Raw genomic sequence first — 25,576 nt, forward strand, 5'->3', positions numbered from 1 at the left:
CGTCCAAGATTATTTTATCATAGGAATAAAAATATAATAAAACACGTCGAAAATGCACTGAAAAATAAGTGGTTAGGGTAGTTGGTTCGAGCCCCGCACCAGGCACACTTTTCCTCTCAGGTTTACTCTACCATTTTAGTGTTATGTAGCCTTCCACTTTAAAGCTGTTGTCTGCCACAATTTGCTAAGTTTACAATTAAGAGATCAATTTCCGGTTTATTCGGACGTGAACGTTTGTTTACATTTATTTTCTTAATTTACTATTAACTGTGTTGTGTAGGTTGTGTAACGTAAGATGGGCTCGTCAAAAAAGCACAAGGAAAAAGACCGCGAACACAAAAAGAAACGAAAGCACAGATCTAGGTCCCGAGATCGCTCGCGTTCAAAAGAAAGGGATCCCAAACGGCGACCCCGGGCGAGGGACGAAGATCGACCGGACTATGGACATGACAGGGAAGAGGGCGAAATAGAAGAAGCTCAAAAATCGGGTAAAATCAATTTAAGATTCTGTAGTGTGTGTGGGTGTTTAAGAACAAGATGCCTGGTTAGTTCAATTGGTAAGAGCGCCCGTGTTGGTGTTCCAAATTCCTAAAAACCTGGGAGGAAAAGTGCCCCGGTGTGGGGCTCGAACTCACGACTGCCGGAACACTAGCATGGCACTCTATCCAACTGAGCTAACCAGGCGGCTTGTTCTAACCCACACACACTACACTCCTCCCCCCCATTAACCTTTTTAGGCCGACAGAAGCACTCTGGCCGTTTACCGCTGCCACCAGTAAAGTAAACCTGGGAGGAAAAGTGTGCCCGGTGTGGGGCTCGAACCCACGACCGCCGGAACACTAGCATGGCGCTCTATCCAACTGAGCTAACCGGGCGGCTGGTTCTAACCCACACACACTATACTCCAGCGGTCGTGGATTTGAACCCCAATCTGGGTAGTCCATGTAGGCAGCCATTTCAGAGTCTTTGACATTTTTTTATCTACGTGTCCATATCCCACTTGTTGTTTTCCTAATAAAAAATTACAAGTCCCAGCGCTAGTTATTTTGAGCGAAAAGATAACTGGCACTAGTCCATATAAACAGCCACTTCAGATTTTTGATTTGGCGTCTCCTACGCGTCCATATCACATTTGTTCTTTGGCAGATCCCAGCGCTAAGTATATTGAGCGGAGAGATTACAGGAACCGGCTAGATAGTGGTAAAATGGCAATGCTTTGTTGACAGATGTCGATCTTAATAAGTGTTTCATGAAACACTCAAGTGTAATAAGAGAAAGGAATTGGCCAAAAATGTGTTAACTTTGTGTTTTATGTATCAATGGAGTGTTAAGTTCTGTGGAGTTACAGTTGAAGAATATATTTTACATTGGTATGAATCAGTCGACTTGTGGCATTTAGGGAACAAAATGAATATCCAAATGTTAAAAAAGTTCCCTTAATGCGTAAACACGCATTATTGTGGCTAAATCGCCACGGCACCTGCTAGATAGTGCTAAAATGGCGATGCTTTGTTGACAGTGTAAAGTGCGATGTCAAAGACGCAACAGATCTCTTTAGAGAAAAGCATGCTCGACCCTGAAGGGGTCTGCTTGTCTTTATATTCGGTAAATTCTCTATCCACACAGAACCCAGGCTTTGCTAATTTGCATATATATTACCAACCCACTAGTAATAACCATACATACTATGAACATACTTCTGTCTAAAACGGAATGTTATACTATGAACGCACATCTGCTGCCTACAGCGGACTGTTACATTACTTTCCCCTCTGAGTAGACTCGTCCCCAATCTTGGTCTGGGAAACTCAAGGGTTAGGCAACTCCATTCCTGCAGTTTTCATTTTCCCACCGCTGCCACCATTTGTAACATGCGACGTCAAACAAATCCCTTCAGAGAAAAGCATGCTCGACCCTGAAGGGTTCCACTGGTCTTTATATACAGTAAATTCTCTTTCAACACAGAACCCAGGTTTTGCTAATTTGCATATTACCGTACTTCTGTCTATAACAGAATGTTATACTATGAACGCACATCCCCGCCTACAGCAGAACTTTACAACAGAAGTCCATCTAAATTAGTGTTTTATAAAACACTTAAGTGTAAGAAGAGAAAGGTATTGGCTGAATAATTAATGTGTAACTTTGTGTTTTTGTTTATCAATGAAGTGTTACGTTTTGTGGAGTTACAGTTGAAGAATATATTTTATGTTTGTATGAATCAGTCAACTTGTGGCATTTAGGGAACAAAATGAAAATCCAAATGTTAAAAAAGTTCCCTAAACGCGCATTATTGTGGCTACAATCTGGGCGCAGTTTTCCTCCCATGTTTACTGGTGGCAGCCGTAAATGACAGGAGTGCCTTCATCAGCCTTAAAAGGTCAATTGGGGGAGGAGTGTAGTACAGTCGAACCCCGTTGGTTCGAACTCCCAGGGACCGGCGAAAATAAATCGAGCCTCGAGGAATTCGAGCCAAGCGGGACTGCTTACCTACAGTATAAAGAAATCGGCCTTTACATCGAGTTCGAGCCAACGAGGAAATCGAGCCAAACGTGTTCGAGCCAACGGGGTTCGACTGTATGTGTGGGTAAGAACCAGCCGCCTGGTTAGCTCAATTGTTTGGAGTGCAGTGCTAGTGTTCCAGCTGTCATGGGTTTGAGCCCTACACTGGGCACACTTTTCATCCCATGTTACTTTAGTTCTAAAATGATTCTGGAAAACAATGTTAAGTCAGTGAGATAGTTAAGACAAGTCTAAAAATCGTGCCATTAATAATCAATATTTCCATTAAGTGTACTAAAGTAAACCTAGGAGGAAAAGTGTGCCTGGTGTAGAGTCCAATCTCAAAACTGCCAGAACACTAGCATAGCACTCTTACAGATTGAGCTAACCAGGCAGCTGGTTCTTAACTAACCAGACTGCATGGATCAGATTAGCCTGGTTGTTTTGTTAGGGTTGCTCAAATTTCCCCTCAGCACACATTTCTCTTGCAGTTTTCGTGACATTGAGTATGAGATGGTCCTAAATATATTTTTTGTGGAGCATTGTTTGGCAGACAGACACTTGTGATTCTAATCAATTACTTTAAATTGACTTGTAAAAAACTAAAATGTGGTGTGCACATTTGTCATGGTCAGTTAATTACTCCCATTGATTTGGGGGCATGGTGACCTCTTCTAGAAAAAATGGTGTTTTTTCTGGCATGCAACACATCATGATCATGGAATGCTAGTATTTTGCCAAGGTTTGCAGACCGTCTTGACCAAATTGAAATGTCAAAATTATATCCAAGACTTTGAACGAGTCATTATAAACAAATTAATGTTCATCTCTGCCATGTGGTAAATCTACTTGGTTTTTATTTAATTCTCCAATCTGGGAAGTACTTGTTTAACGAATCTTGGTCATATCGAACCACCAATCTGGACTTTTATTTTCTGCGAATCTGAGAATTAAAGTCTTTTGATCTGGGTTGATAGGAATGGCTTGTATCATCAGTTATTGAAAGTAACTTAGTAAGTTAGTTCTTATCACATTTTAACAATTGTTGTAAAATTGTCAAACTTTAATTGGTCTATTAATAGACACTAATGTAAAATATAAAAATAATAAAAAATCCTTGATCCTATTTTTTCACCCCAAGAGTTTCGACAAGCAATCATTGAATCTCAAAATGTGTTGAATGGAATTTCAGTAATAATTTTTATCTGGATTTTCTTTTTGTGAGAATTGAAAACTTTTATTCCATATAAGCTTATTAATAAATTTCAGAGTTTTTGTACAAACCTTGTTTGTTTACTTATTGACTTGTTTGACCAGTTCTATTCCATGCCAATTTTTCCTTATGTTAAGGTTGTTTTTTTTCAGGTGCCACATCTGGTGGTGGAGATTTAAGCTTGTCAATTGAGGACACAAAGTAAGTTGTCTTTGATCTGCACAAGGTTTTTCAATGAGTTCTGATGTAAAATAAGTTACGCCTTCTTGGAAGAAGAAGGGGTATATAAAAAATATTGCTTTGCACATATCTCCACAGACATTTATTGCAAAAGGACTATTTGGCTGTCATTGCAAACATCTTTTGTTCCCCACAAAGGAGGGCATTTTAAAATCCCACAGTCTGTCCATCTGTCTGTCCGTCCATTTGTCTGGCTCAACTTTCTCTAGTATGGACAATTTCTAAATTGACTTGCCACATGTGTTTGGCATATAAAGACGTTTTGTCACATACAAGACCTGTGTTCCTACCTTTAAGGTCAAGTTCACACTTAGTGTTTGAATACTTTGGAATGCTGCATATAAAGACATGGAATATAGTTGGTCATGTCCTGCCTGAACTTTCTCATGTATGGACAGATTTTAAAATAACCTGCCACATGTGTTTGACATACCAAGAAGGTGTGTTGCAAGCAAGACCTGTGTCCCCACCTCTAAGTTCAAGGTCATACTTAGTGTTTGTTAACTATGGAATGCTGCAGATAAGGACATATAATATAGTTGGTTGTGCCCAGGCTGTAACTTTCAAATAAACCAGAAAATGATGCCAGTATTCTCACACACCGACCCATGTATTAGGTGCCTTGGCTGTATCTATCTGACCATGCATGGGTCTCATGTGGTATTTCAAAAACATCAATGAGAGGTAATTAGTGTTTTTATATATTCCACTTGTTCATAAACATTCCTTGCTCTATCCACACATTTCATTGCTATTTTCTTCCCTTTTTTATGTACAGACAGTGTTCAAAGGTCAATGGCACATTCGGGGACATTTGTCATGTACTGTTATGGCTCTTGTTTTGTTTTAGTGAAACATACCGGTGCAAACATGAGTTACACATTGTTTCTTTTATTTTTGTATTTCCTATAAAATTAATTGTGATTTTAATTGTCACCCTCTACCAGCTTCAAGCTGACATGTTTTCAGTTTTAATTTCAACCCAATTTAAACACTCTTAACATCCATTGTGAGGTATTTCATTGTTAAATTGCCCCATGTATACTTTTCTGACCTTTTCAGTAAATTGAGAGCCAAGTTGGGTCTCAAGCCTTTAGAAGTGGGTCCAAAGAAGCCAGGTTTGTGTACAATTTATTGTAATTAATATATGAACACAATCTTATCCTTGATAAGTCCATGCTCATTGAGCTAATGTTTCATTGTATTAGATACCCGACTTTAAATACAGGTTTATGTATCTCTCAGTGTCTAACATCAGAATGATCTCTGTTGGTTTCCCTCTAGAACTGTCTACAAATGTTAATGTACACATGATCCCTTGTAGATACAGAGAAGGAGTCATTGAAGGATGATGTCCATAAGCCAGCAGAGAACTGGGGAGATGCCAAGAAAACAGAGAAAATTAAAGAGAAGCTTGATAGGGCCAAACAAAGGAGACAGATCTCCAGTAAATTGGGGTATATATATTTTTGAACATTTCTCTTTGTATTGTGTTTCATACTTCTAAACTAGATACAGACAATATGTAGTTTATATAAGTTGAAACTGAACCAAGAGGTTTCTATTGAGCAAACATACACAAACAATAATGTATACTGTAAACTAGTTCATTGTTATTGACGCTTCCAACAAGGAGAATATTATAACAATTTAAGCTGCTTCAAAGCTACCTTAGGTAATTACAGTTTTGTCTGAAATAAGCTGTAGTATTTTGGTCTGGGTGCAGGAAGTTGAAGACATTGGGTGAGAGTGACTCTGATGAGGATGCAGCCACCTGGGTACGCAAGAACCGCATGAAACAGAGGGAGAAGGACCGTGCAGACAAAACAGTATGTACCTTACATACAGTTACAGTTCTCTATTATTTTGATGATTAAATCTATGTAGATATATATTGCCTGCTAAATGAGAAACAAAAGTGCAAGATAAGTTAAAATCTCCCTACAGCAAACTATATTGACAGTTAACATAATTAAGTGAAAATATTCTGTGAAATGCCCTCTTAATGGTGAGGAAGATGCCAATAGATGAAAAAGATTGTGACAATGTTAAACCCATCCCAAACATGACTTCACTTCGAAGTTTTGTTACACGGTATTTTCTCTCCCAGTACCAATTCCTCTCTGTGATTACAGGCACGTATGTTGGAGGAGATGGATGAAGAGTTTGGTATCGGCAATCTCGTCGAGGAGGAGTTCGCTGACAAGACAAAGGTATGTTTGAAATGTTTGTTCCTTCAGTAGTATTTCAAAACTTGTAAGCAGTGTAAAGATAATGTAATGTACATGTGTATATCTATTAAAATTAGTGACAATGCTTTGTTTGGTTTGTGCTGTGGCTACGGTAAAGTGCTGCCAACAAATAAAATAACAACTAGTTATTAAAGCCACTAAATGAGGTCCAACCATATATCATAAAACTATTTTGTTACTCAATATTGGACAATTTTTCAGAAATACTCCTCCAAGCACCTGAAGGGTTTAAAGGTTCAACATGCTGTAGACAGCTTCAAGGAAGGACAGACTGTCATCCTTACACTACAAGATAGAGGTACGGTGATGTTGGACAGATATTGAAAATGTACTTAAGTATTATTTTTACTGAGACAATGCTGATTGACTTGACAGTTTTGTGCATCAATTACTTCATGCTAAAATTGACATACATGTTATATACTTGAATAACAAACAAAAAACAAAAAAAAACATTGCGAATTAGCTCATTTGTTTTTGAAGGAAAAAAATGCAGTATTGTGATAGCCTTTTAGTCATTGTCAGCATCTTACTGGATTCCATTAAACCTTAGCCATAACTCAAAAACTGTATAAGTTATTCAAATGAAACTTGGTATGCACAGAGACAATATTCACTTGCAAAGCAAAGCCCAAAACTCCAGCTTCAATAATTGTAAAGTTATGCCTTTTTTTATTAAAAAAAGAGACAAGCATTAGAATTTGCCAATCAGCACTCTTGTTACATAGAAGTTAACTGTAGCCTATCCCCTACAGGTATTCTGGATGAGACTGATGAGCCAGAGACGCTGATAAATGTGAATATGGTAGATGATGAAAAGGCCAGCAAGTTTGTGGAGCTCAGCAAGAAGAAGCCAGACTATAACCCATATGATGAGGGAGATGAGGATGAATATGGCATGGTATGCTGAACGGTTTTAGTTTGTCTGTCTTCAAAACAAAAACATATATTATCATCATGACCTTGGCCTGGCAGTCGTCATCATCAATGCTAAGTTTATAAAAGCTTTTTAGTACTGAACTCTTCTGCTTCTGATTGGTTAAGAGTGCATCATTAAATGACAGCATATTTGAGTATGTCAAAATGTGAATTTTTAACCCTTTAAAGCATTTAACAGTTTATAAATACCGGGTACTGTAATTAATTATAGCCACTTCATTGATGATGTATGTTGCTATAACAGTTCAAGGCTCGCGAGGTGTTGTCGAAGTATGACGAGGAGATTGCAGGGGAGAAGAAGAAGGATTTCCAGCTGGGCGCTCGCGGCTCATACAACACGGAGGAGGACAAACAGATGGAACGTATCAAGGCAGAATTACGGGCACAGTCGGTTAGTACCCCTGGGGAATAGGGCAGAGGGACTAGTATTGTTTGTTTAATAAGTTTAACTTAAGATACTGTTATGTTGTATAGATGCTGTATTGCAAGATTACACATTCTTATGATTCTCCTTGTCTTATCAATTCTATCAGGGCTGTTCCATTTTAACATACAACCCATCCAAGGAAGGTAATATAATGGAATTCTATAGCAGGGGAGTTTAAATTATTTTTTGCTGTTAAAAAGAATCTAGAGGAAGACCAACCAGTTTGAAAGTGCTCTTTTGGGTTTGGTTTTATGTTTAAATGACATTCCATGTTTTCTGTTTTAAATGGGAAGTAGTTTTTAAAGGATTAACAGCTCATATAGTTATTTCATCAATAGCATTTATGTTGTCATTGGTCCATTAAATTGTATTTAATGGTATTTTCAGCAAACACTGTCAATAAGCCAGACATTGGCCACGGAGTATATGACAGCAGAAGAAGCAGTAAGTTCATTAAATCCATTAGAAACTTCAAGCATTTAAGGGCATCAAGACCTCACTGCACAGTATTTCTCTTTCAGTAGAAAGAAGGATGAAATGGGAAATATAAGGGAAAGGATTGGTATTAGTAACATACATGTACATGCATCGCGTTTTCACTTGCACAAAGTTACCCCAAACCATATTGGAAAACATCAGTCAACTGTGTTGTATGCTGTCATCGAAATTAGAATTTTGAAGGAACAAGCCTGAATTTTTATACCGTACTGCTTGGCATCAAATATTTTAACAAGCTCTGCAATATAAAATTCAGAATTTTAGTAAGCCCAAAATACATTTTACCAGTGCAGGGCTTGCGAGCTTGTGTTAATTTTGACCACTGTTATATGTATGGTAAAACTTAATTCTTATACCAATATAATTGTCCAGTTAGCGCAGTGGTTAGTGCACTCAAATCTCACTTAGAGGACCCGGGTTTGATTCCTGACTCCATATTAGTTTGGTAAGTGGTCACCAAGCCGGACAAGTGGGTTTTCTCCGGGTGCTCCGGTTTGCGCCACAACACAAGATCTCACTCCAGTAAAATCACGCCAATGAGAATGATTTATATAATGTTGTAATAACTTGTTTTACAATCCTTGTAAAATAAATATGTTTAAACTGATACCAATGCAAATGTTTGCCCAAGACAGTGCTTTTTAGAAAAGTTTGTTGTACAACTGGCATGAATAATTAAGCATGCAACTAATGGGCATGGTGTGATGGGTTCCGGCCTAGTTTTAAAAGAGATACTAGTAGGTTGCTGCTGAAAATGGACAGGTTGCTAAGGGTAAAAACGCCTGTCAGATTGGGCTGTGAAGTACTTGAATATTATATATTGTACAGAAAATATTAGCAATTGTGTTGAAGTTAAGGAATAATTCATTTTATCTGCCAATTACATAAAGTTTGGGTGTATTTATTATCTCATTGATAGAAACAAAAGGAAAGTTTGACAGTCTTAAGCATTTAATTTTATAAAGGCAGAACAGTGCCCATGCTGGTCTCCATGTGGGCAGATGGGTGAAACCAGAAAAGGACAGGGTGCAGCATCCTTCTATACCTCTATAGCTAAAACCCTATCAGTGTGTGTTCTGTTTTACAGCAGGCAACATTTAAGAAGGTGAAGAAGAAGGTGCGTAAGATCCGTAAGAAGAAGCTACTGAAGGCGGACGACCTGCTGCCACTGGGGGATGACTCTCAGAACTATGGATCAAGGTATGGCATCACGTCAGAGGTGAACAAATGTGTATACTTAGATTGTAAAATATGCAATGCAAGCTTCATAAGGTTAAAGACATACTTGCCTGAACTGTAACAATTTCTTAAGTCAAAAAAAGATTTTCCATTGAGACCACTACATTTTAATGATTTATAGGTTTTTACCAGGAATGGTGCTTAATTTAATAGTATTTCAATTTCACATAGTTATTTTTAAAAGTTACTCAGTTATGCCTTCACTAGTACATATTTAAGGTCACGAGGGCGGGGTATGGTGAAGGAGGAGGCAGACCCAATCCCCGGACTGGACCTAGTGGATGAAGCACAGGTCCCGACAGGGTTCCCGGCCCCTGTGGCGCCACATGTACCCGTACGTGTCAAAGCTGAACCCCATGACAGTGATATGGATGAGGACATGATCTCAGAGGATGAAGATGATGGTTAGTTGTAGAAAGAAATTAGCATTTAAGATTTAATATTAAAATAAGATCAACTCTTCTAGGTGATTTTTAAGAGATATTCCATATGATATTTTAATGAAGAGTTTACATAGAGATTCTTCATCATCATTCTTGTGAGCGCTTCATCACCAGCTCTGGAAGAAACTTTACAGGAGTGATAGATATCAAGCCCACTGGTGCATGCTGTCAGCAGAGTTCACTCGGACTATTATATAATGTTTTAATTTTTATTACAATTTCTAGTATGTAGAGATTGTCATCTCCAACGCGTCTGTCCGGAGCTTGATAGTATTTCACAGTAGTGATATCAATACATGTAAAGCCTAGTGTTGCATGTTGTTGGTAGGATTGGGTCTTGAGTATTTTGGGAAAGTAAAACTTCACTCGAGTGATTTAAATAAAGCCTAGTCTTTATGTCATCGGCAGAGCTATGGCTCTTCTTTTTTATGCGCCCATAGGTGGACATATTAAAATCTCACTGCCTGTCCATTCTCCTGTGTAACTTGGTCATGCAAGGAGGTATTAAAAATTACTTGGCTCATGTGTTCCTTAAATAAAGACTGTGTTGCATGCAAGATTCACATCAATACCTAAAAGATCATGGTCAGTCCTACAGGTTTTTGTTACGGTACGCTACATATATTCATATACAGTATAGTTGGTCTTGTCCAGGCTGTAACTTTGTCATGCATGCTGGGATTTTCAAATAAACTTATACATATATTCCGTATATAAAGGTAATTGTCATGTGCAAGACCCACATCCCTACCTCAAAGGTCAAGGTCACATTTACAGGTTTATCATTGTGGAATTCTGCATATATGCATAAACAGTATAGTTAATAGTATCTGAGCTGTAAATTTGTCATGTTCTGAAGGATTTAAAATAATTTGGAACTTATTCGGCTCATATGGGTAATGTGTCTCGTAAGGGTTATGTGTCGTGTGCAAAACACTCGACAGTTATTCAAAATTCATGACCATACTTTATCATTAGGAAATATGTATGTATATTGATAGACTATCCATTTCTGGGCTGTAACTTTGTCATACATAAAGTAGTTTTTAAATTACTTGGCACCTGTGTTCGGTACATAAAGGATAAGTGATGTGTCCTAGACCCACATCCCTACCTGTTACTAAATTTGAAAATTATGCTTATATTTTGTATCACTTTTGCGCATCACGGAATGCCTTGGAGAAATATCTTTGAATGTTTCATTTTAATACTTAACATATTATCCCAAATCCATGTTTAGGAAAAAAATCTTTTACACCTGTCATATCCCCCCTATCCCTACAGTGCAGGTAGAGGACCTTACTGGTGTGAGGATTGATGATGACGAGGCCAACATTGAGCTCCAGTCCGCCCTTGAAGTCGCCCGGAAACTCAAACAGAAGAAAGACAAACTCAACCCAGAAAAGGTAATGCTCAATTGTACAAATTTTGCTATTTCTATTATAAAGACTTAAATTTCAATATATGACAACATTTATATTTGGTTGGTCATCCAAAACAAGAGTACTTATGGTAAATTGAAAACATTTATCTTCCAACAGTAGTTGCTAATTCTGTAAACCCCTGTCACACTATTAAGACTTTTACTTGAAGTTATGGCAAGTTCATTACTAACCCCATGTAAGGGAAATTTGATAAAAATATTTCCATATAAAGTCAAACGTCACATTCATGTTGTGTATAAATTATGTCGCATAGATTGTCTTAAGATTTTTTTATTTTTTTGAAAAATACACTTGAAATTATTCAATTGAGAACATGCACTTGTTATATAAATAAATGAATAAAAGTGTTTTGTGGATATGAAACTTAGTTGTAAACAAATATATTCACCACACACACACAGATAGCAGAGAAGATTAAGGCAGAGGATGATGAGGCGATGCAGGGTGAGGGAGGAGAATCCATTGTGCTCAATGCTACCTCAGAGTTCTGTCGAGCCCTCGGGGACATACCCACCTATGGACAGTCCGGAAACAGAGAGGAAATGGAGAAAGATGAACTCATGGTAAGGGGCTTATGAAGTTTGAGTTGGTTTCCACTACCAGTCAAGATTGTACATGTACAGGAATTTATTTGCTTAATTATGTCATTGTTATTTGTATTTCAAAAATTGTCTGTAAATCTAACATTGTACTCTGGAGATGGAGCATGAGTCCTAGGAAGAGAATAGAGTCATTTTACGATGAAATTAAACGGTGGCTTTAACACTAACTGTGTAGAGATCCATGCTCTAAAACTAACTGTGTAGAGATCCATGCTTTAACACTAACTGTGTAGAGATCCATGCTCTTACACTAACTGTGTAGAGATCCATGCTTTAACACTAACTGTGTAGAGCTCCATGCTTTAACACTAACTGTGTAGAGATCCATGCTCTTACACAAACTGTGTATAGATCCATGCTCTAACACTAACTGTGTAGAGATCCATGCTCTTACACTAACTGTGTAGAGATCCATGCTCTAACACTAACTGTGTATAGATCCATGCTCTAACACTAACTGTGTATAGATCCATGCTCTTACACTAACTGTGTATAGATCCATGCTCTTACACTATCTGTGTATAGATCCATGCTATAACACTAACTGTGTATAGATCCATGCTCTAACACTAACTGTGTATAGATCCATGCTCTTACACTAACTGTGTAGAGATCCATGCTCTTACACTAACTGTGTAGAGATCCATGCTCTAACACTAACTGTGTATAGATCCATGCTCTTACACTAACTGTGTATAGATCCATGCTCTAACACTAACTGTGTATAGATCCATGCTCTAACACTAACTGTGTAGAGATCCATGCTCTAACACTAACTGTGTATAGATCCATGCTCTAACACTAACTGTGTATAGATCCATGCTCTAACACTAACTGTGTATAGATCCATGCTCTTACACTAACTGTGTATAGATCCATGCTCTTACACTAACTGTGTAGAGATCCATGCTCTAACACTAAACTGTTGTTTGTATATTCAGGAGTTGGAGCGTGAGTTACAGGAAGAGCGTCGGAGGTTGGAGGAGGAGGAGGAAGGTGAAACCTCTGGCTGGAATCGTGTTGAGATCGACGAAACACCTGTCAACCTTGCCGTATGTGCTGTTAAATATTGCTCTGTTTTTCATGGACAAAGTTTTTATAATTGATTTAAAATTATCAGTACCAAATTCATTGACTGTATATGATTTGAAATTCTTGTTGGAAAAAGAGTGCATGAAAAAAAAAGATATATATCTGACAGTTACATTATTGATAGTACATGTAATAGGAAATTTAATTTACCATTTAACTATAGACATTGAGCTACATGTTTTGTTTTGTGTAAAGGATGAGGAGGGAGGTATATTGGAGGATGAGCCAGTGGTGAGTGGCGGGATGGCAGGGGCCCTCACTGTGGCCGTCAGCAAGGGCTTCATGGAGCAGGAAAAGATAAAGCCAAGCCGCTTCAGTCAGCAGCTGATGGAGATCAAGGCTCAGAATTACTCCATCGAGGACAAGAGATACGAGTAATTATACCTTGTTCAACTATCAACTTTGATGTAACTTTATATCATACGGTATACTAGATTTAAATATGTTTTTTATTGTCTGTGAGGACATCTATCAATTGATGTGAATCATGCTCAATCTAACATTCTTTCATGGCTATGTAGATTTGCGCTATTCTTGTAAAGTTGTAAATATGCTGTTAATTTAAGATGCATTATTGGACAACATATGCATTGGAGTATTGCATGACATTGTTTTTTTTTATTGTTAAGACATCATTTTTGTGTCGCCTGAAAGGCAACATATAGGAGTTACTTTTTCGTTGGCGGTTGCGTCCATTTTTCACTTGTCCGGGGCATATCTCGTAAACTATTAGTGGTATCAACTTGAACTTTCATATGTAGATAGATTTCATTCAGGGCAAGTGCAAAGCACAAGAAGTGTTACTTTTGCTTCCATATTTTTAGAGTTATTGCCCGTTGTTAATTTTTTGTTAATTTTTGTACGGCTTAACGTTTTCACCTTCAGTTCAAATGCCACCTACACTTGAAATTTAAATGAAAACATCATTGTCTATACATGAATGAAATGCCAATCCAACAGCTTTAATGTCGACAGTAAATAATTCATCAGGCGACACATCCGACTCGCAGAGTTCTAGTTAGATAGTGCTTTACAAAATCCACTTTTAATTATGCAATCATATAATATTCAAAATAAATGTTATCTATGACCAAACCTTATCATCTTTAATATTTAAAAAAGCAGGCTATTGATTGTCAATCAGCTAAGGCCTTGATGCACACAAGTTCTGCTATTTCATAAAGTATAATGATCATTTTAATCTGCCGTTTACAGATTTATGTATCAGCGTTTCTTTTAAGCAGTTAATCAGCCATGTTTCTAATGCCACAATATTTATATATATATATAATTATATATATTTCCCAACAATGAATGTTAAAAATTCCTTATAAATATTGAGTCTTTTTTTGTCTTCAAATTAAAGGCTTATTTTCTCTCTTCCTGTGAATAAAAAGCCTGTCTTATTTAAATAAATAAATTGAATTAAAATGTGCCAAAATTGGCAGGAATGGATCATACCCCCCAAAAAATAGCCAAAATAAACCTGAATGAAACTGGCGCTCAGATTTAACATGATGTCTTTAATTTGTCATAGTGACCTAGATGAGAAGTACAAGAAGCGGACTGACCGCTACGCTGGCGCCCTATCGGACTTTAAGGACAAAGCTGGTTACAAGCCAGACTTTAAGCTGGAGTATGCTGATGAGACTGGCAGGCTGCTGAACGAGAAGGAAGCTTTCCGGCAACTGTCACACAGATTCCACGGCAAGGGATCCGGCAAGAAGAAGACGGAAAAACGTGGCAAGAAAGTGGAAGAAGATAAGGTCAGCAATCCTTTTATTTCTTGAATTTAAGCCAGTACTCATCCTTAAGAAAGCAATAGAAGACCGTTTTAAATGATTGTGTGAAACTATTTATACCAAGATGTGTTTCTAGTCAGTCTCTTAAGTTGTTGATTCCATGAAAGACAAATACAAGCATATGAGTAGGAAGCTTTATGCGTTTTTTTTTAATCAATCCATGTGCAATAACTAGCTCGCCTTTATTGACATCAAATGTTACATTGTTTGCAGATGATGTTGAAGATGAGCACCACAGACACTCCCCTTAACACAGTGGCCCTGCTGAAGGAAAAACAAAGACAAGAAAAGACGCCATATATCCTCCTATCTGGGAACAAGGGATTCACGTATGTACTTTTCAATTTCATACATTTTCCTCCTTTTTGTGTCGCCTGAAAAGACGACATATAGGGGTTACTTTTGTCGGCGGCGAGTCCACGTCCCATTTTCGCTTGTCCGGGGTATATCTCCTAAACTATTAGTGGTATCAACTTGAAACTTCATATGTAGATAGATCTAATTGAGGGCAAGTGCAGTGCACAAGAACTGTTACTCTTGCTTCCATATTTTTAGAGTTATTGCCCTTTGTTATTTTTCATGCTTAAAGTTTTGTCCGGGGCATATCTTGTAGAATATAAGAGTTATCAACTTGAAACTTCATATGTAGATAGATCTCATGGAGGGCAAGTGCAGTGCACAATAACAGTAACTCTTGCTTTCTTAGTTTTAAAATTATTGCCCTTTGTTAATTTTCATGCTTAAAGTTTTGTCCGGGGCATATCTTGAAGAATATAAGAGGTATCAACTTGAAACTTCATAGCTAGATAGATCTCATTGAGGGCAAGTGCAGTGCACAATAACAGTAACTCTTGCTTTCTTAGTTTTAAAGTTATTGCCCTTTGTTAATTTTCATGCTTAAAGTTTTGTCCGGGGCATATCTTGAAGAATATAAGAGGTATCAACTTGAAACTTCATAGCTAGATATATCTCATTGAGGGCAAGTGCAGTGCACAATAACAGTAACTCTTGCTTTCTTAGTTTTAAAGTTATTGCCCTTTGTTAATTTTCATGCTTAAAGTTTTGTCCGGGGCATATCTTGAAGAATATAAGAGGTATCAACTTGAAACTTCATAGCTAGATAGATCTCATTGAGGGCAAGTGCAGTGCACAAGAACCGTTACTCTTGCTGCCATATTGTTAGAGTTATTGCCCTTTGTTAATTTTCTTGCTTAGGTTTTGTCCGTGGCATATCTCGTAAACTATAGGAGGTTTCAGCCTGAAACTTATTCCGTAGGTATATCTGGTTGAGGGTTCAAATGCCACCTACACTTGAAAGTTAAATGGCAACATCATTGTCTATAAATGAATAAAATGCCAATCTAACAGCTATAATGTCGACAGTAAATAATTGGTCAGGCGACACATCCGACTCGCGGAGTTGTAGTTATAATATTGATTTTCTTAATTTTTTAACATTGTAAACCTGTAGATATGAAGGCATACCATATATATAGTTAAGCTCTTAATAAAGTTGGTTGATGACACACTGTTGATGATTAAACAGATGTTGCTTGCCGATTATAATTGATTTTTAGTTTAAAGACCCAATTTAGAAGTGTTTTTTTTGTATTTTCTGTGCCAAAGAACCCTTTAGAGCCATGTATAGCCGTCGATTTTTCTTTTATTTACTAATTTTACAGACACACGATGGTGAAGCCAACTACTTGAGGGGAAGAAATCTGACGGATGGAATAAAAAAATAATTTTCTGATAATGCTGTTGGAAAGGGCTGGCAACCGTGGACATTCTTTAAGTGTGAAAAAAGTTGGAATGATAATTGTGACATTGTTGTATCAAAAATAATGAAACTGAAAAAAAAAAAGTTTTCGAATATAGGTAGTGTTCAATGGGTGAAAAGGGCCTGAAATCACTTATTAATAGCAGTGTCAAATGTCAGAATTCACTTTCTAAATGTTTATTAATGACATTGTTTTGTGAAATAAAACGAAAGAAATACAACAAAATGGAGTATATTGTCTTATTGTAAATCCGGGTAAGTGACAACACAGATGCAAGTGTATAATGTAGGCTTTATTATAATTATAATCAAGCACACTAAATGGACTGATCCTGTTTATATGTCCTCCTTCGAACACTCGCTGGGCGGCAAGAACGCATCCGGATCTGCGATTCCAAGCTTCAGGTCGAAGAATCTGAAATGGAGGCATGTGATTCTTATACTGACATTCGGCATTACACATCGATATAATTCAGTGTATGTATACCACGTGATAAATTATGTCATATATGTGCGTCCTTGGAAGGCAACATTTTGCTTAAAATAAAGACTTAAATCAAAGATAACTTTCCTTTTACTAAACATTTTTAAATAAAACAAAGGGCAGTCTATGCCGCTGAAAGAGCCCCGCCTTCGTTTTATTTTTGAAGTTTGATATAGTGAGAAGTTTCATCAAACACTTCGAAAAACCTGTTTCAAAAAATGTTTTGACAGTGCTCCGTCAGACGGCCGTATTGTGAAAAGGTTTGTCGAAGTGTTTTAAGAAACTAAACTGTCAATCAAAATCTGAAAAAAAGACCGAAGGCGGGGCTCTGTAAGCCGAGTAGACTGCGCTATGCTTCATTTGAAATGGTGAAGAAATAGTGAAGTTATCTTCGTTTAAAATCTTCATTCGAAGCAAAATAGTGCCTTCCTTCGTAGCATTTATGACGCAATTTATCACGTGGTATATACACACACTGTAATTGGTTACAATATTGGTGTGCATTAAACTATATATTTGTGGCATTTTTTATATGTTACTTTTAAAAATAATATACAAATACACTAATATACAAAGCTGTGCAGCATTGGAGACACAAACACAACATCAACAAAATAGATGTGAACAACGGCAGATACCGGTCTTCATAGTGCTCGTCTGTCTTGTTGCTCTCGATGTTGAAGATGATAGGCACACAGTCCGGGGTCGTCACGGTGACCACGTACTGCGCTGAAGTAGAAACATAGAACGGATTGAGGAGAATACTCTTATTTCATTGTTTTATGCATTTTTTAGTTTCAAACTTAAGTCAGCTTTTGTGTGTGATTCTGGACAAACAAGAGCTGGCAAATTTCCTTGCTCTGGTAGGCTTTAGATATGGTCCAAATCGCCTGGCTGTGACTTAGGCCAATCCTTACGTAGTTGATGGCTTTGCATGGGAGCCGGTGTATGCGCTCGTCAATAGAAGTTTTCCTTTGAAAGCGTCATTAAACAAATTAATCGCAACACATAACATTTATCTTCTGAAATTTCTTCAAACCATTAAAGTGGTTAACATACCACCGTCCTCGAATGCTCCGGAAAAAGTTTGTGCCGTGATGAATTCCCCGGGGATTCCGGCGGCCCCTAACACGCTCTCAAACAGGAACTTTGATCCAGGGGGTACGCCCTTCATGCGGAACGGGTGATCGATCGTCGTCATGTTACATTGCTTTGTTCGCAGGTTTACCCTGTATTCTTGATTCTGGAAATAGTTGGATACATGATTACAATGCACTCAACTGTAAGCGGATATCCGTAGGAGATTAGAATGTCATGTAAACGAACCCCACTTCTAAAATTTCCCTTTCTTTCATTTCTGTCACTAAATCTTAAATTTCATCATTTTTGTACACTGTTGTAGAGGCGAAGGATGTCATAGATTTCACGCTCGCGGCCAGCTTCGATCTCCTCGATACTGCGCGTGCGTTTGTTCGTCTCGTCATACGCGTAGCCTTCGTACTCCGCAAACTCCTTGTAACGGTCAGTCTACAGGAAAGATAGTCGCATCATAAGAACATAATGTTTGCTTCATAGACGTTCCAAGACATTTTTTGAATTCATTGAATTTTAACAACCGATTTAAGCTCTTTTTTGGTGACTTTACGGTCCTAGATAAAATACGTGATAAATATGTTACAAATAACGACCACGAAGACTTGGAAAGATTACCTTAAATCGCCTGCATTCAAACTGCTTCGGCGACTCTGAAGAATAATTTGTCAGAGCGTGTAAGTCGTCCGCATTCATGAAGTAATAGTGTTTTTCTTTAACCCTATAACTTCATCTGTACAGCTCAAGCAGTTTAATCCATGTGCCACTATTGACATTTGGTTTTAAAATTTAGCGCACATGTTGCATACTACGTAAAACTGAACAAAAATTAGCTTACGACAGGGTGTTGGCACCTGTGCCCAGCTGACGGCGGCTAGGGTGAAAACCAGGAGGGCGAAAAACATGGCTCCGTGTATCTTAAGGTCTGGATAGAGAATGCCGTGCGCATTCACAGACAGCTTAAATACTTTCCTAGTTTGTCTTATCAGTCGGGTTGTGACAGCACCTGTATACGCGTCTATCTAAGTACAATAATGACATACATAGAAGTGCATGTATTCACATATTTGTAAGTGAATGTGTTGGTATCATGAATAATAAGTGCTGTGTGGTGCAAAATGATAACAGCTGGAGGTAATTCAGCAATTGTGCACAATAGGGCCGTCAGTCGCATAAAATGGGCATTGGCACTGGCGGATTTGAAGTTCTTAGTCAACAAATTCTCAATTCTCAAGCTACGCCTCCAAACTTCTTACAACAAATACTGGACATGCTTGCGAAAACACTTTTAATAATAATTTATACCGACAACTGCTTACTGCAATAACATAGGACAAAACATAACACAATGCAAAATGCAAAAGTACATTTGACAATATCATAAGTAAAACGATATTATGAGAAAAGATTTACATTTCTTATAATTTCTATAAGCACAGAGCTTAAACCCTACATGCAAATATACTCAGCTAAATGGAACTTGCACGATTGAGCATAATCTTAAATAATACTGATAACACTTTAATTTCAAAAATGACATTCCTCTCTGAGTAACTGTTGCTCTTCGTGTGCTAGTGTATAAGATATGTACATCGCTTTATCAAAAAGAGAACACTCTCGCATAATAGAGTATCCCGCAAAGGCTCTTTTGTACAAAACAGTCGGAAATAGCACATGTGCACTTTCATGGAGCTGATGTTCATCAAATACACTCTGTCCGTCTGCTTGTTGAAGGTCATGGACAAGGTAGTGGTCAAGTGGTCCTTAAGTAGTTCCCTGACATTGGAGCCGTCAGAGTTGACCTGTAGGATAGCGTGACTTCCGGTACATGGGATGTTGAGATGAGATTCCGCATCCATCGCCGGAAAACACGGTCCCTGGGGACTCTTATTGTATAAGTTAAAAAAACATTGCCTTCGAGGTTAACTAACCACTTTGAGAAGTTGGTGTTATAGGTGATATATAGGCGGTTAAGGGAATATGCACTCGTCATGTACAATCTTTGTATTAAAGCTGAAATGTACTTTTGAACAGCCCAATCAAAACCCCAGCTATTGTATAATGGGTAATCGAGTTCAGCGAAAGCGTAGAGTCAATGAATTTCACTAGTTTAATTTCATTTTTTTTTCCGATTGACATGAAGTAAATTATATGTTCGTTTAGAACACAAGCCCCAAAATATAAGTCTTCAGAATATACGATCGAGTAAAGTAATGCAGAGGCATAGAATTCGTCTTGAAATCGTCCAGCACGACACTGCTTTAAGAATCCACACCAACTTCCAGTATATCTTCATACCACAGACAGCTTCTTGGTCTTTATTTTGCATCTGTCCAGACCGGGTCGTCAGCGGTTTGAAATAATTCCAGTTCTCTGTACACTGATAAATGTTACGGCTTTCCAACGCGAATGGTTTGAACGGCATGTGCATCTTTTATAGCAAGCGTAATGGTAGGCAACGCTGTGCGGACTTTGCTTGAAGTTCATATCCCATTGAACAACCAAATTGTTTCCCAGCCTGTGCGCATGTGAGTTTGGTTAGTGGTCACCAAGCCGGACAAGTGGGGTTTCCCCGGGTACTCCGGTTACCTTCACAGCACAAGACAACACTCACGCGTAACAACGAGAGATTAATATATTGTTGTAATAACTTGTTTCACAATCGTTGTAAAATAAAAAAGTTTTAACTAAACTAAGGAAATAGTATGTATTGTTTCTGCTCGCCTCTCCGATTATCAGGTTTGCCTAGTCTATATCCCCTTAAAAGCACTTCAGTCTCGCCACATTCGAAATCGGTTTATCTATGTGTGCCTCTAGCTCAACTGAAGATTTTTCTTTAGATTCATACATGATTCTTTTTTGCTTGAAAGATATGCACGCCGAATAGTTTGTTTCTTAAATTAAGCTTAGTTTATAACGTCGGGAAAGTTGTGTAGGTTGGCGAATCATGGGTTTGTCATTGAACCGATCATTTAATTTCCTCCTCATTATTTGAAATTTATCGTCAAGTTATCAGATTGAAACGACAAAATCCTTAAATCAACGACATCTTTCCACAGTTTTTGTTTCTTGAGTGTACATTTGGTACAACATTGCACATCGTGGTTGCAATGCAATTATTCTACCTCGTAGGATTGAACTAAAAAAAATAGAAATCTATGTTATTGAGTTTTGTCCACGGACCTAATGTTCATCAGTGATCGAAAAGTATTCGGAGTCGAGTTCGCCTTTGCTGTCTTAACCGGACATCAAGACAAAATTAAACGGGTATCTTTCTACCTTCTTTCCAATTCCGTTGGGAATTCTTCCATTGATGTTTTCCACGCATCGCCCTACGGGACATGTAAACGTCTTTTTCCCAACTTGAGACCTAAGATAACCCACTTCGCAATTATTTCTAAAAATGTGGCTGCCTAAAGATCAATTCATAGTCGACGCGCAGGAACTTGCAACTCGATTCGTTAAATAAAGACAACCGCAGTCAGTGATGTCAACAGGTTCTATTAAACTACACACATCTTACGAGAGTAAATGAATATCTCTGGGAGTACGAACAACGACTGAGACGTTTAATCGAATCGTCAAATTCTTAAATGTTGTATCTAAAGGAGACGGATACTGGCAGAGATATTGCAAAGGCCATCGGAGGGTCTCAGACTGTAGACGAAAATGCAATGGGGAAATAAAACACAGATCGTTTACACAAATTGACTTAAGGAGTGCGATATAGTTGAAACCGTCTCAATAACTCATATATATTCCTGTGAACTTATTTCTTAGAATCAGATGTACACTTTCACTCAATATTTAATTGGAAAACGGTAAAGCGATCGTTGTCAAACAAATTTAAGTCCAATGACTTAAATCAAAGGGAAAAAGACCCAGTACCAGAAAGGGCCAGGTCCAGAAAGGCACAGTTTGAAATCAAAGAAGACTACCTTTTAGTGCATTAAATTCTGATGCACGTCGCCCGTTCCTGTTGAAAATCTCCGAAAACGTAACACATTCACAAACATGGACTCAGACTTCCATGTTCATCGGGCCATTAAGTTATATTGAAGTGTTGATTCATACTTAGTTCATTTTCAATATCCTTCAGAACATCCCACTCGCTTTAAAACATTCCTTTTCAATTTTGCTTAGTTCTTTGGTCGAGTTACATGTACATTTTTTACGAACTTTAATGAAAAAATGCTAAAAAAAACATATGAAATGAAGTATCAAATTTATTTACAACAATATTAACAATTAATAAACATAAATATCATTACATAATAAATTTCACAAGTTAATTCACGAAAAAGAGTCTCAAATCAAGTTGATTTTGATTCAATATTCAGCAGATATGCCAGCTCTGGTCGTTGTTACATACACCATACTATCAAAATGCTTATACACTGGGACAACTGAATGGAAATAATTTCAACCGAATTTTGAATTGCTGACAGATTAAAGGTAAACGTTTATCAAGTTGAAATACATATACAGAGAAATAGCAATCTTCCACAGTCACCCCATCCTGGCATTTCTAGAACAGATACTCATGTCGAGCAAGTACAGTATTCTTCATTCCACTTAAAACATATGGCCATTTAAATGATAATTATACATCTGATCTGATGATAAAGTTTTGAACATGACAATCCACACAGTATGCTAGCAGACACCAGCTGCCTATCACATGTTTTAGTTGTCAGACTTCATTTCCTTCCATCTACATAAGTTCTTTGAGTACAAAACACTATGGCTTGGTAACTACGTCACTTTTCCTTTGAGGCCATGTGCCGCATGAGCTGATTGGTCAGTTTCTCCAGTTTCTTGACATCCTGGGCATGCTCTGTACGGTACTGCAGGCACTGAAACATTGATTGTGAAGATAATGTCATCAATTAAAAGCGATAAATGTCTAAGAAAACAACTTCAATCATAAAATTAAATGTTCTACATCATACATATGTAGACCAATTGTGGTTTGCATTTCTATCATGTTTTGGCAAAGAAACCATTATCTGTATCATTCACAAACATAAATGATATTGGATCCCTCATTGTTTAAACATGAATTCATAAATTGTGAGCATCCCTTTAAAGATAAATGCTAAACCTTACCACTGCATCGTCAGTGATCTTCACCTCAAGTTTACCGTCACAATGTCTGTACTTGGTCACAAAACGGCACTGAAATAGACATGGTTTTACTGTATAATATGATAAGGAAATCAAATAGTAATACCTAAAAATGAAAAGTACTCATTTATGTTTTACTTGTCATCAAATCAACTCATCATTCATTTTTAAGATCAAAAACAGTATATAAATTCCTTCATTTGATAAAAGTCCAACTCCAACAGTCCCACCTCGCTTTATGTGCTAATTACCAATTCATTTTCTTAAAAAAATAACAATGAAATTCACATGTATAATTTTATTTGAAAACAGTGTAAAGTGCAGGTCTCAACAATTTTTTTGGGGGGGTCACCTGCCCTGCAGGGCCAGTGATCCTGAACGTCTACTCGTCCTGTTCAAAATTTATTCGCCCAACATTTTCAACAAAATTTTCAAACAAAATCAGGTAACACTGATTAAACATAAGCTAGTTTTGAATCCAATCAAATTTACTATCAAAGATGTTCAACTTTGATCCGCTAAACTATCATAGCATTGTTCTTTCTTTTGACCTAGTCTCGGCCACTTACTGCTGAGTGATTCATTAGAAACAGTCGAGAAGCAGATCGTATATTACTAGCTTATAATCAATTATAAAAAACATTTTAGTAATTGTTTTAATAGTAATGAAATAATTTAACAATTAATCTTTTGTTTTCTCTGATTCCCTGAAGAATTATCTACAAAATACTATCAATTAAACAGTCTCTGTTCTACCATGTGCATTCATGAGGTTGCATTTCGGGTTTCAATTTGACTGTTAACACCAGTAATGTTTATCACATTCATTTTGTTTTAGAAAAAAAGGATTAAAAATTGAATCTGGTAAATCTTTATCACCGGGGCGGACAAGTGTGATTGATTTTCTTCTTGCCTCACCTCGATATTCACTAGCAAATGCGAAAATATAAAACAAATCACAAAAATTAATGTGGGTGCAATAGACAAAGCCCTGAATTATCAAAAAAAATATCAGAAAATATTCAGTTTCTGCATATCAGGTCCATGAACAACATTGTTTAGTCTTGAGTACTCAGTTAAACAGCTGTGAATACCACATCATGGCATATCATAGTCACCTTTTTAATTTTATTCTCATACCAGCTGATCAGAAAATATAAAGAAAAAAACAACATGATATTGACAACTTCGACAGGCATATTATTTGTATGATCAAACAGTTATGGAATATTTCAACATTATGACACGCACAATCTATGCTCATTATTCCATATGGTACAGTATTTTTTCACAACAATAGGTACGAACAACATTAGTACGAATATGGTAGTATGTACAACGCAACAGTAGCATCAGACTCGAATCATCATTGAAAGATACGATAAAAACCTTAAAATACAAACCTTCATTGGATCATTTAGATACAAGCGTTCTGCAGCTTTTGAAAACTCCTCCCAAGATGTAAGAAAAGTCATGTTTATGATTACGGTACGAATGATTACAATATTGCCTTTAACGTGTTACTTCCGGTTAATGTTTCTAAACCACGTAACGGGAAGAGGTAAAGAAAGGTGAAATTCACCTCTTTTTTATTATCACGCACCTTTTTAGGCAATGGTTTAAAGGTCCGTGATAATATAAATAAAAATTAAACTGCCCCCATCCAAAAATCCATTTTGCATTTATCCGAAAACATAATTAATACTGGTAAAATTGTAAGAACAATACGTTCTGGCACGGACCCTGACCTAGCTTACTACATATGCCTATATCGCTCACATCTGTCAAGGTTGACATAGAGCACATCATCGTGACATAACCAAATCATGAAGTTACTTTCTGGATTATTTCAGCTTTAATGATATAATTAGCTCTAAGCGAGTGTGTGTTCACATGACAAATTTACCATATATGGCGTGTGTTGTATAGTTCAGAAAACAGCGCAATGCTCCTCGATATCGCTGATTTTAGCCATACACTAGCTACCAGGATTATTCACTTGGCTTCAATAAAATATTATGCCACCAACAACATGACTTCCGCAAGAAACGCTCAACATAGAGACGACCTCGCAATGAAGGCAGAACAAATAGACGCCATGCTACTCGACTAAAGTAAGGCTTTTGACAAGGTCACGCACGAGCGCCTATAGCAGCCAGGCTGGACTTTAATGTTATCCGCGGGCATCTCCTGCTCTGCATCAGAGATTTCCTCTCCGGATAAAGCCAGAAAATCTTGCTTGAATGAACAGCTTCCCCATCCGTGCCATTATCATCCGGAGTTCAACAGGGATCAGTGTTCGGCCCACTACTGTTCCTTCTATACATGTACATCAATGAGGGTAGAGCTCCTCAGTTTTCCTAGGTCATTAATTTGTTCTTTCATTAGTTTGTTCCTCG

General features: G+C 37.4%; 3 protein-coding genes across 3 annotated transcripts; 1 reads left to right on the top strand and 2 right to left on the bottom strand.

The window, feature by feature from the left end:
* Window positions 1-208: 208 nt before the first annotated feature.
* On the top strand, window positions 209-16,710 carry LOC128209831 (U4/U6.U5 tri-snRNP-associated protein 1-like). Its single transcript, XM_052914071.1, has 19 exons — window positions 209-488; window positions 3,868-3,916; window positions 5,018-5,073; window positions 5,280-5,412; window positions 5,682-5,784; window positions 6,091-6,168; window positions 6,409-6,505; window positions 6,963-7,108; window positions 7,391-7,537; window positions 7,961-8,017; window positions 9,159-9,271; window positions 9,530-9,714; window positions 11,038-11,159; window positions 11,600-11,761; window positions 12,742-12,852; window positions 13,088-13,266; window positions 14,430-14,658; window positions 14,908-15,023; window positions 16,377-16,710. Exons 1-19 carry the CDS (start codon window positions 296-298, stop codon window positions 16,402-16,404), a joined length of 2,304 nt encoding a protein of 767 aa, XP_052770031.1. The 5' UTR covers window positions 209-295; the 3' UTR covers window positions 16,405-16,710.
* Window positions 16,711-16,748: 38 nt separating this feature from the next.
* LOC128209832 (mammalian ependymin-related protein 1-like) lies at window positions 16,749-18,971 on the bottom strand. Its single transcript, XM_052914072.1, has 6 exons — window positions 18,889-18,971; window positions 18,669-18,703; window positions 18,351-18,485; window positions 18,018-18,201; window positions 17,597-17,687; window positions 16,749-16,889 (listed from the first exon to the last, which is right to left on the bottom strand). Exons 1-6 carry the CDS (start codon window positions 18,953-18,955, stop codon window positions 16,811-16,813), a joined length of 591 nt encoding a protein of 196 aa, XP_052770032.1. The 5' UTR covers window positions 18,956-18,971; the 3' UTR covers window positions 16,749-16,810.
* A 3,292-nt stretch (window positions 18,972-22,263) lies between these two features.
* Window positions 22,264-24,720, bottom strand: LOC128209304 (signal recognition particle 9 kDa protein-like). Its single transcript, XM_052913285.1, has 3 exons — window positions 24,581-24,720; window positions 23,160-23,228; window positions 22,264-22,906 (listed from the first exon to the last, which is right to left on the bottom strand). The coding sequence occupies exons 1-3, from the start codon at window positions 24,650-24,652 to the stop codon at window positions 22,811-22,813; spliced, it is 237 nt and encodes a 78-aa protein (XP_052769245.1). The 5' UTR covers window positions 24,653-24,720; the 3' UTR covers window positions 22,264-22,810.
* Window positions 24,721-25,576: the final 856 nt, after the last annotated feature.

Source organism: Mya arenaria, chromosome 11 (genome assembly GCF_026914265.1).
Source record: "Mya arenaria isolate MELC-2E11 chromosome 11, ASM2691426v1".
NCBI lineage: Eukaryota > Metazoa > Mollusca > Bivalvia > Myida > Myidae > Mya > Mya arenaria.

Excerpts from the sequence above, each read along its gene's own strand:
- LOC128209832 (XM_052914072.1), bottom strand. The coding sequence starts at position 18,955 with ATGTTTTTCGCCCTCCTGGTTTTCACCCTAGCCGCCGTCAGCTGGGCA. Across the intron at positions 18,704-18,888 it reads ACAGGTGCCAACACCCTGTC|AGTCGCCGAAGCAGTTTGAA; the intron begins GTAAGCTAATTT and ends ATTATTCTTCAG. Across the intron at positions 18,202-18,350 it reads TCCTTCGCCTCTACAACAGT|AATCAAGAATACAGGGTAAA; the intron begins GTACAAAAATGA and ends AACTATTTCCAG.
- LOC128209304 (XM_052913285.1), bottom strand. The coding sequence starts at position 24,652 with ATGACTTTTCTTACATCTTGGGAGGAGTTTTCAAAAGCTGCAGAACGC. Across the intron at positions 23,229-24,580 it reads ATCTAAATGATCCAATGAAG|TGCCGTTTTGTGACCAAGTA; the intron begins GTTTGTATTTTA and ends TGTCTATTTCAG. Across the intron at positions 22,907-23,159 it reads AGATCACTGACGATGCAGTG|TGCCTGCAGTACCGTACAGA; the intron begins GTAAGGTTTAGC and ends TCAATGTTTCAG.
- LOC128209831 (XM_052914071.1), top strand. The coding sequence starts at position 296 with ATGGGCTCGTCAAAAAAGCACAAGGAAAAAGACCGCGAACACAAAAAG. Across the intron at positions 9,272-9,529 it reads TCTCAGAACTATGGATCAAG|GTCACGAGGGCGGGGTATGG; the intron begins GTATGGCATCAC and ends TACATATTTAAG. Across the intron at positions 11,762-12,741 it reads TGGAGAAAGATGAACTCATG|GAGTTGGAGCGTGAGTTACA; the intron begins GTAAGGGGCTTA and ends TTGTATATTCAG.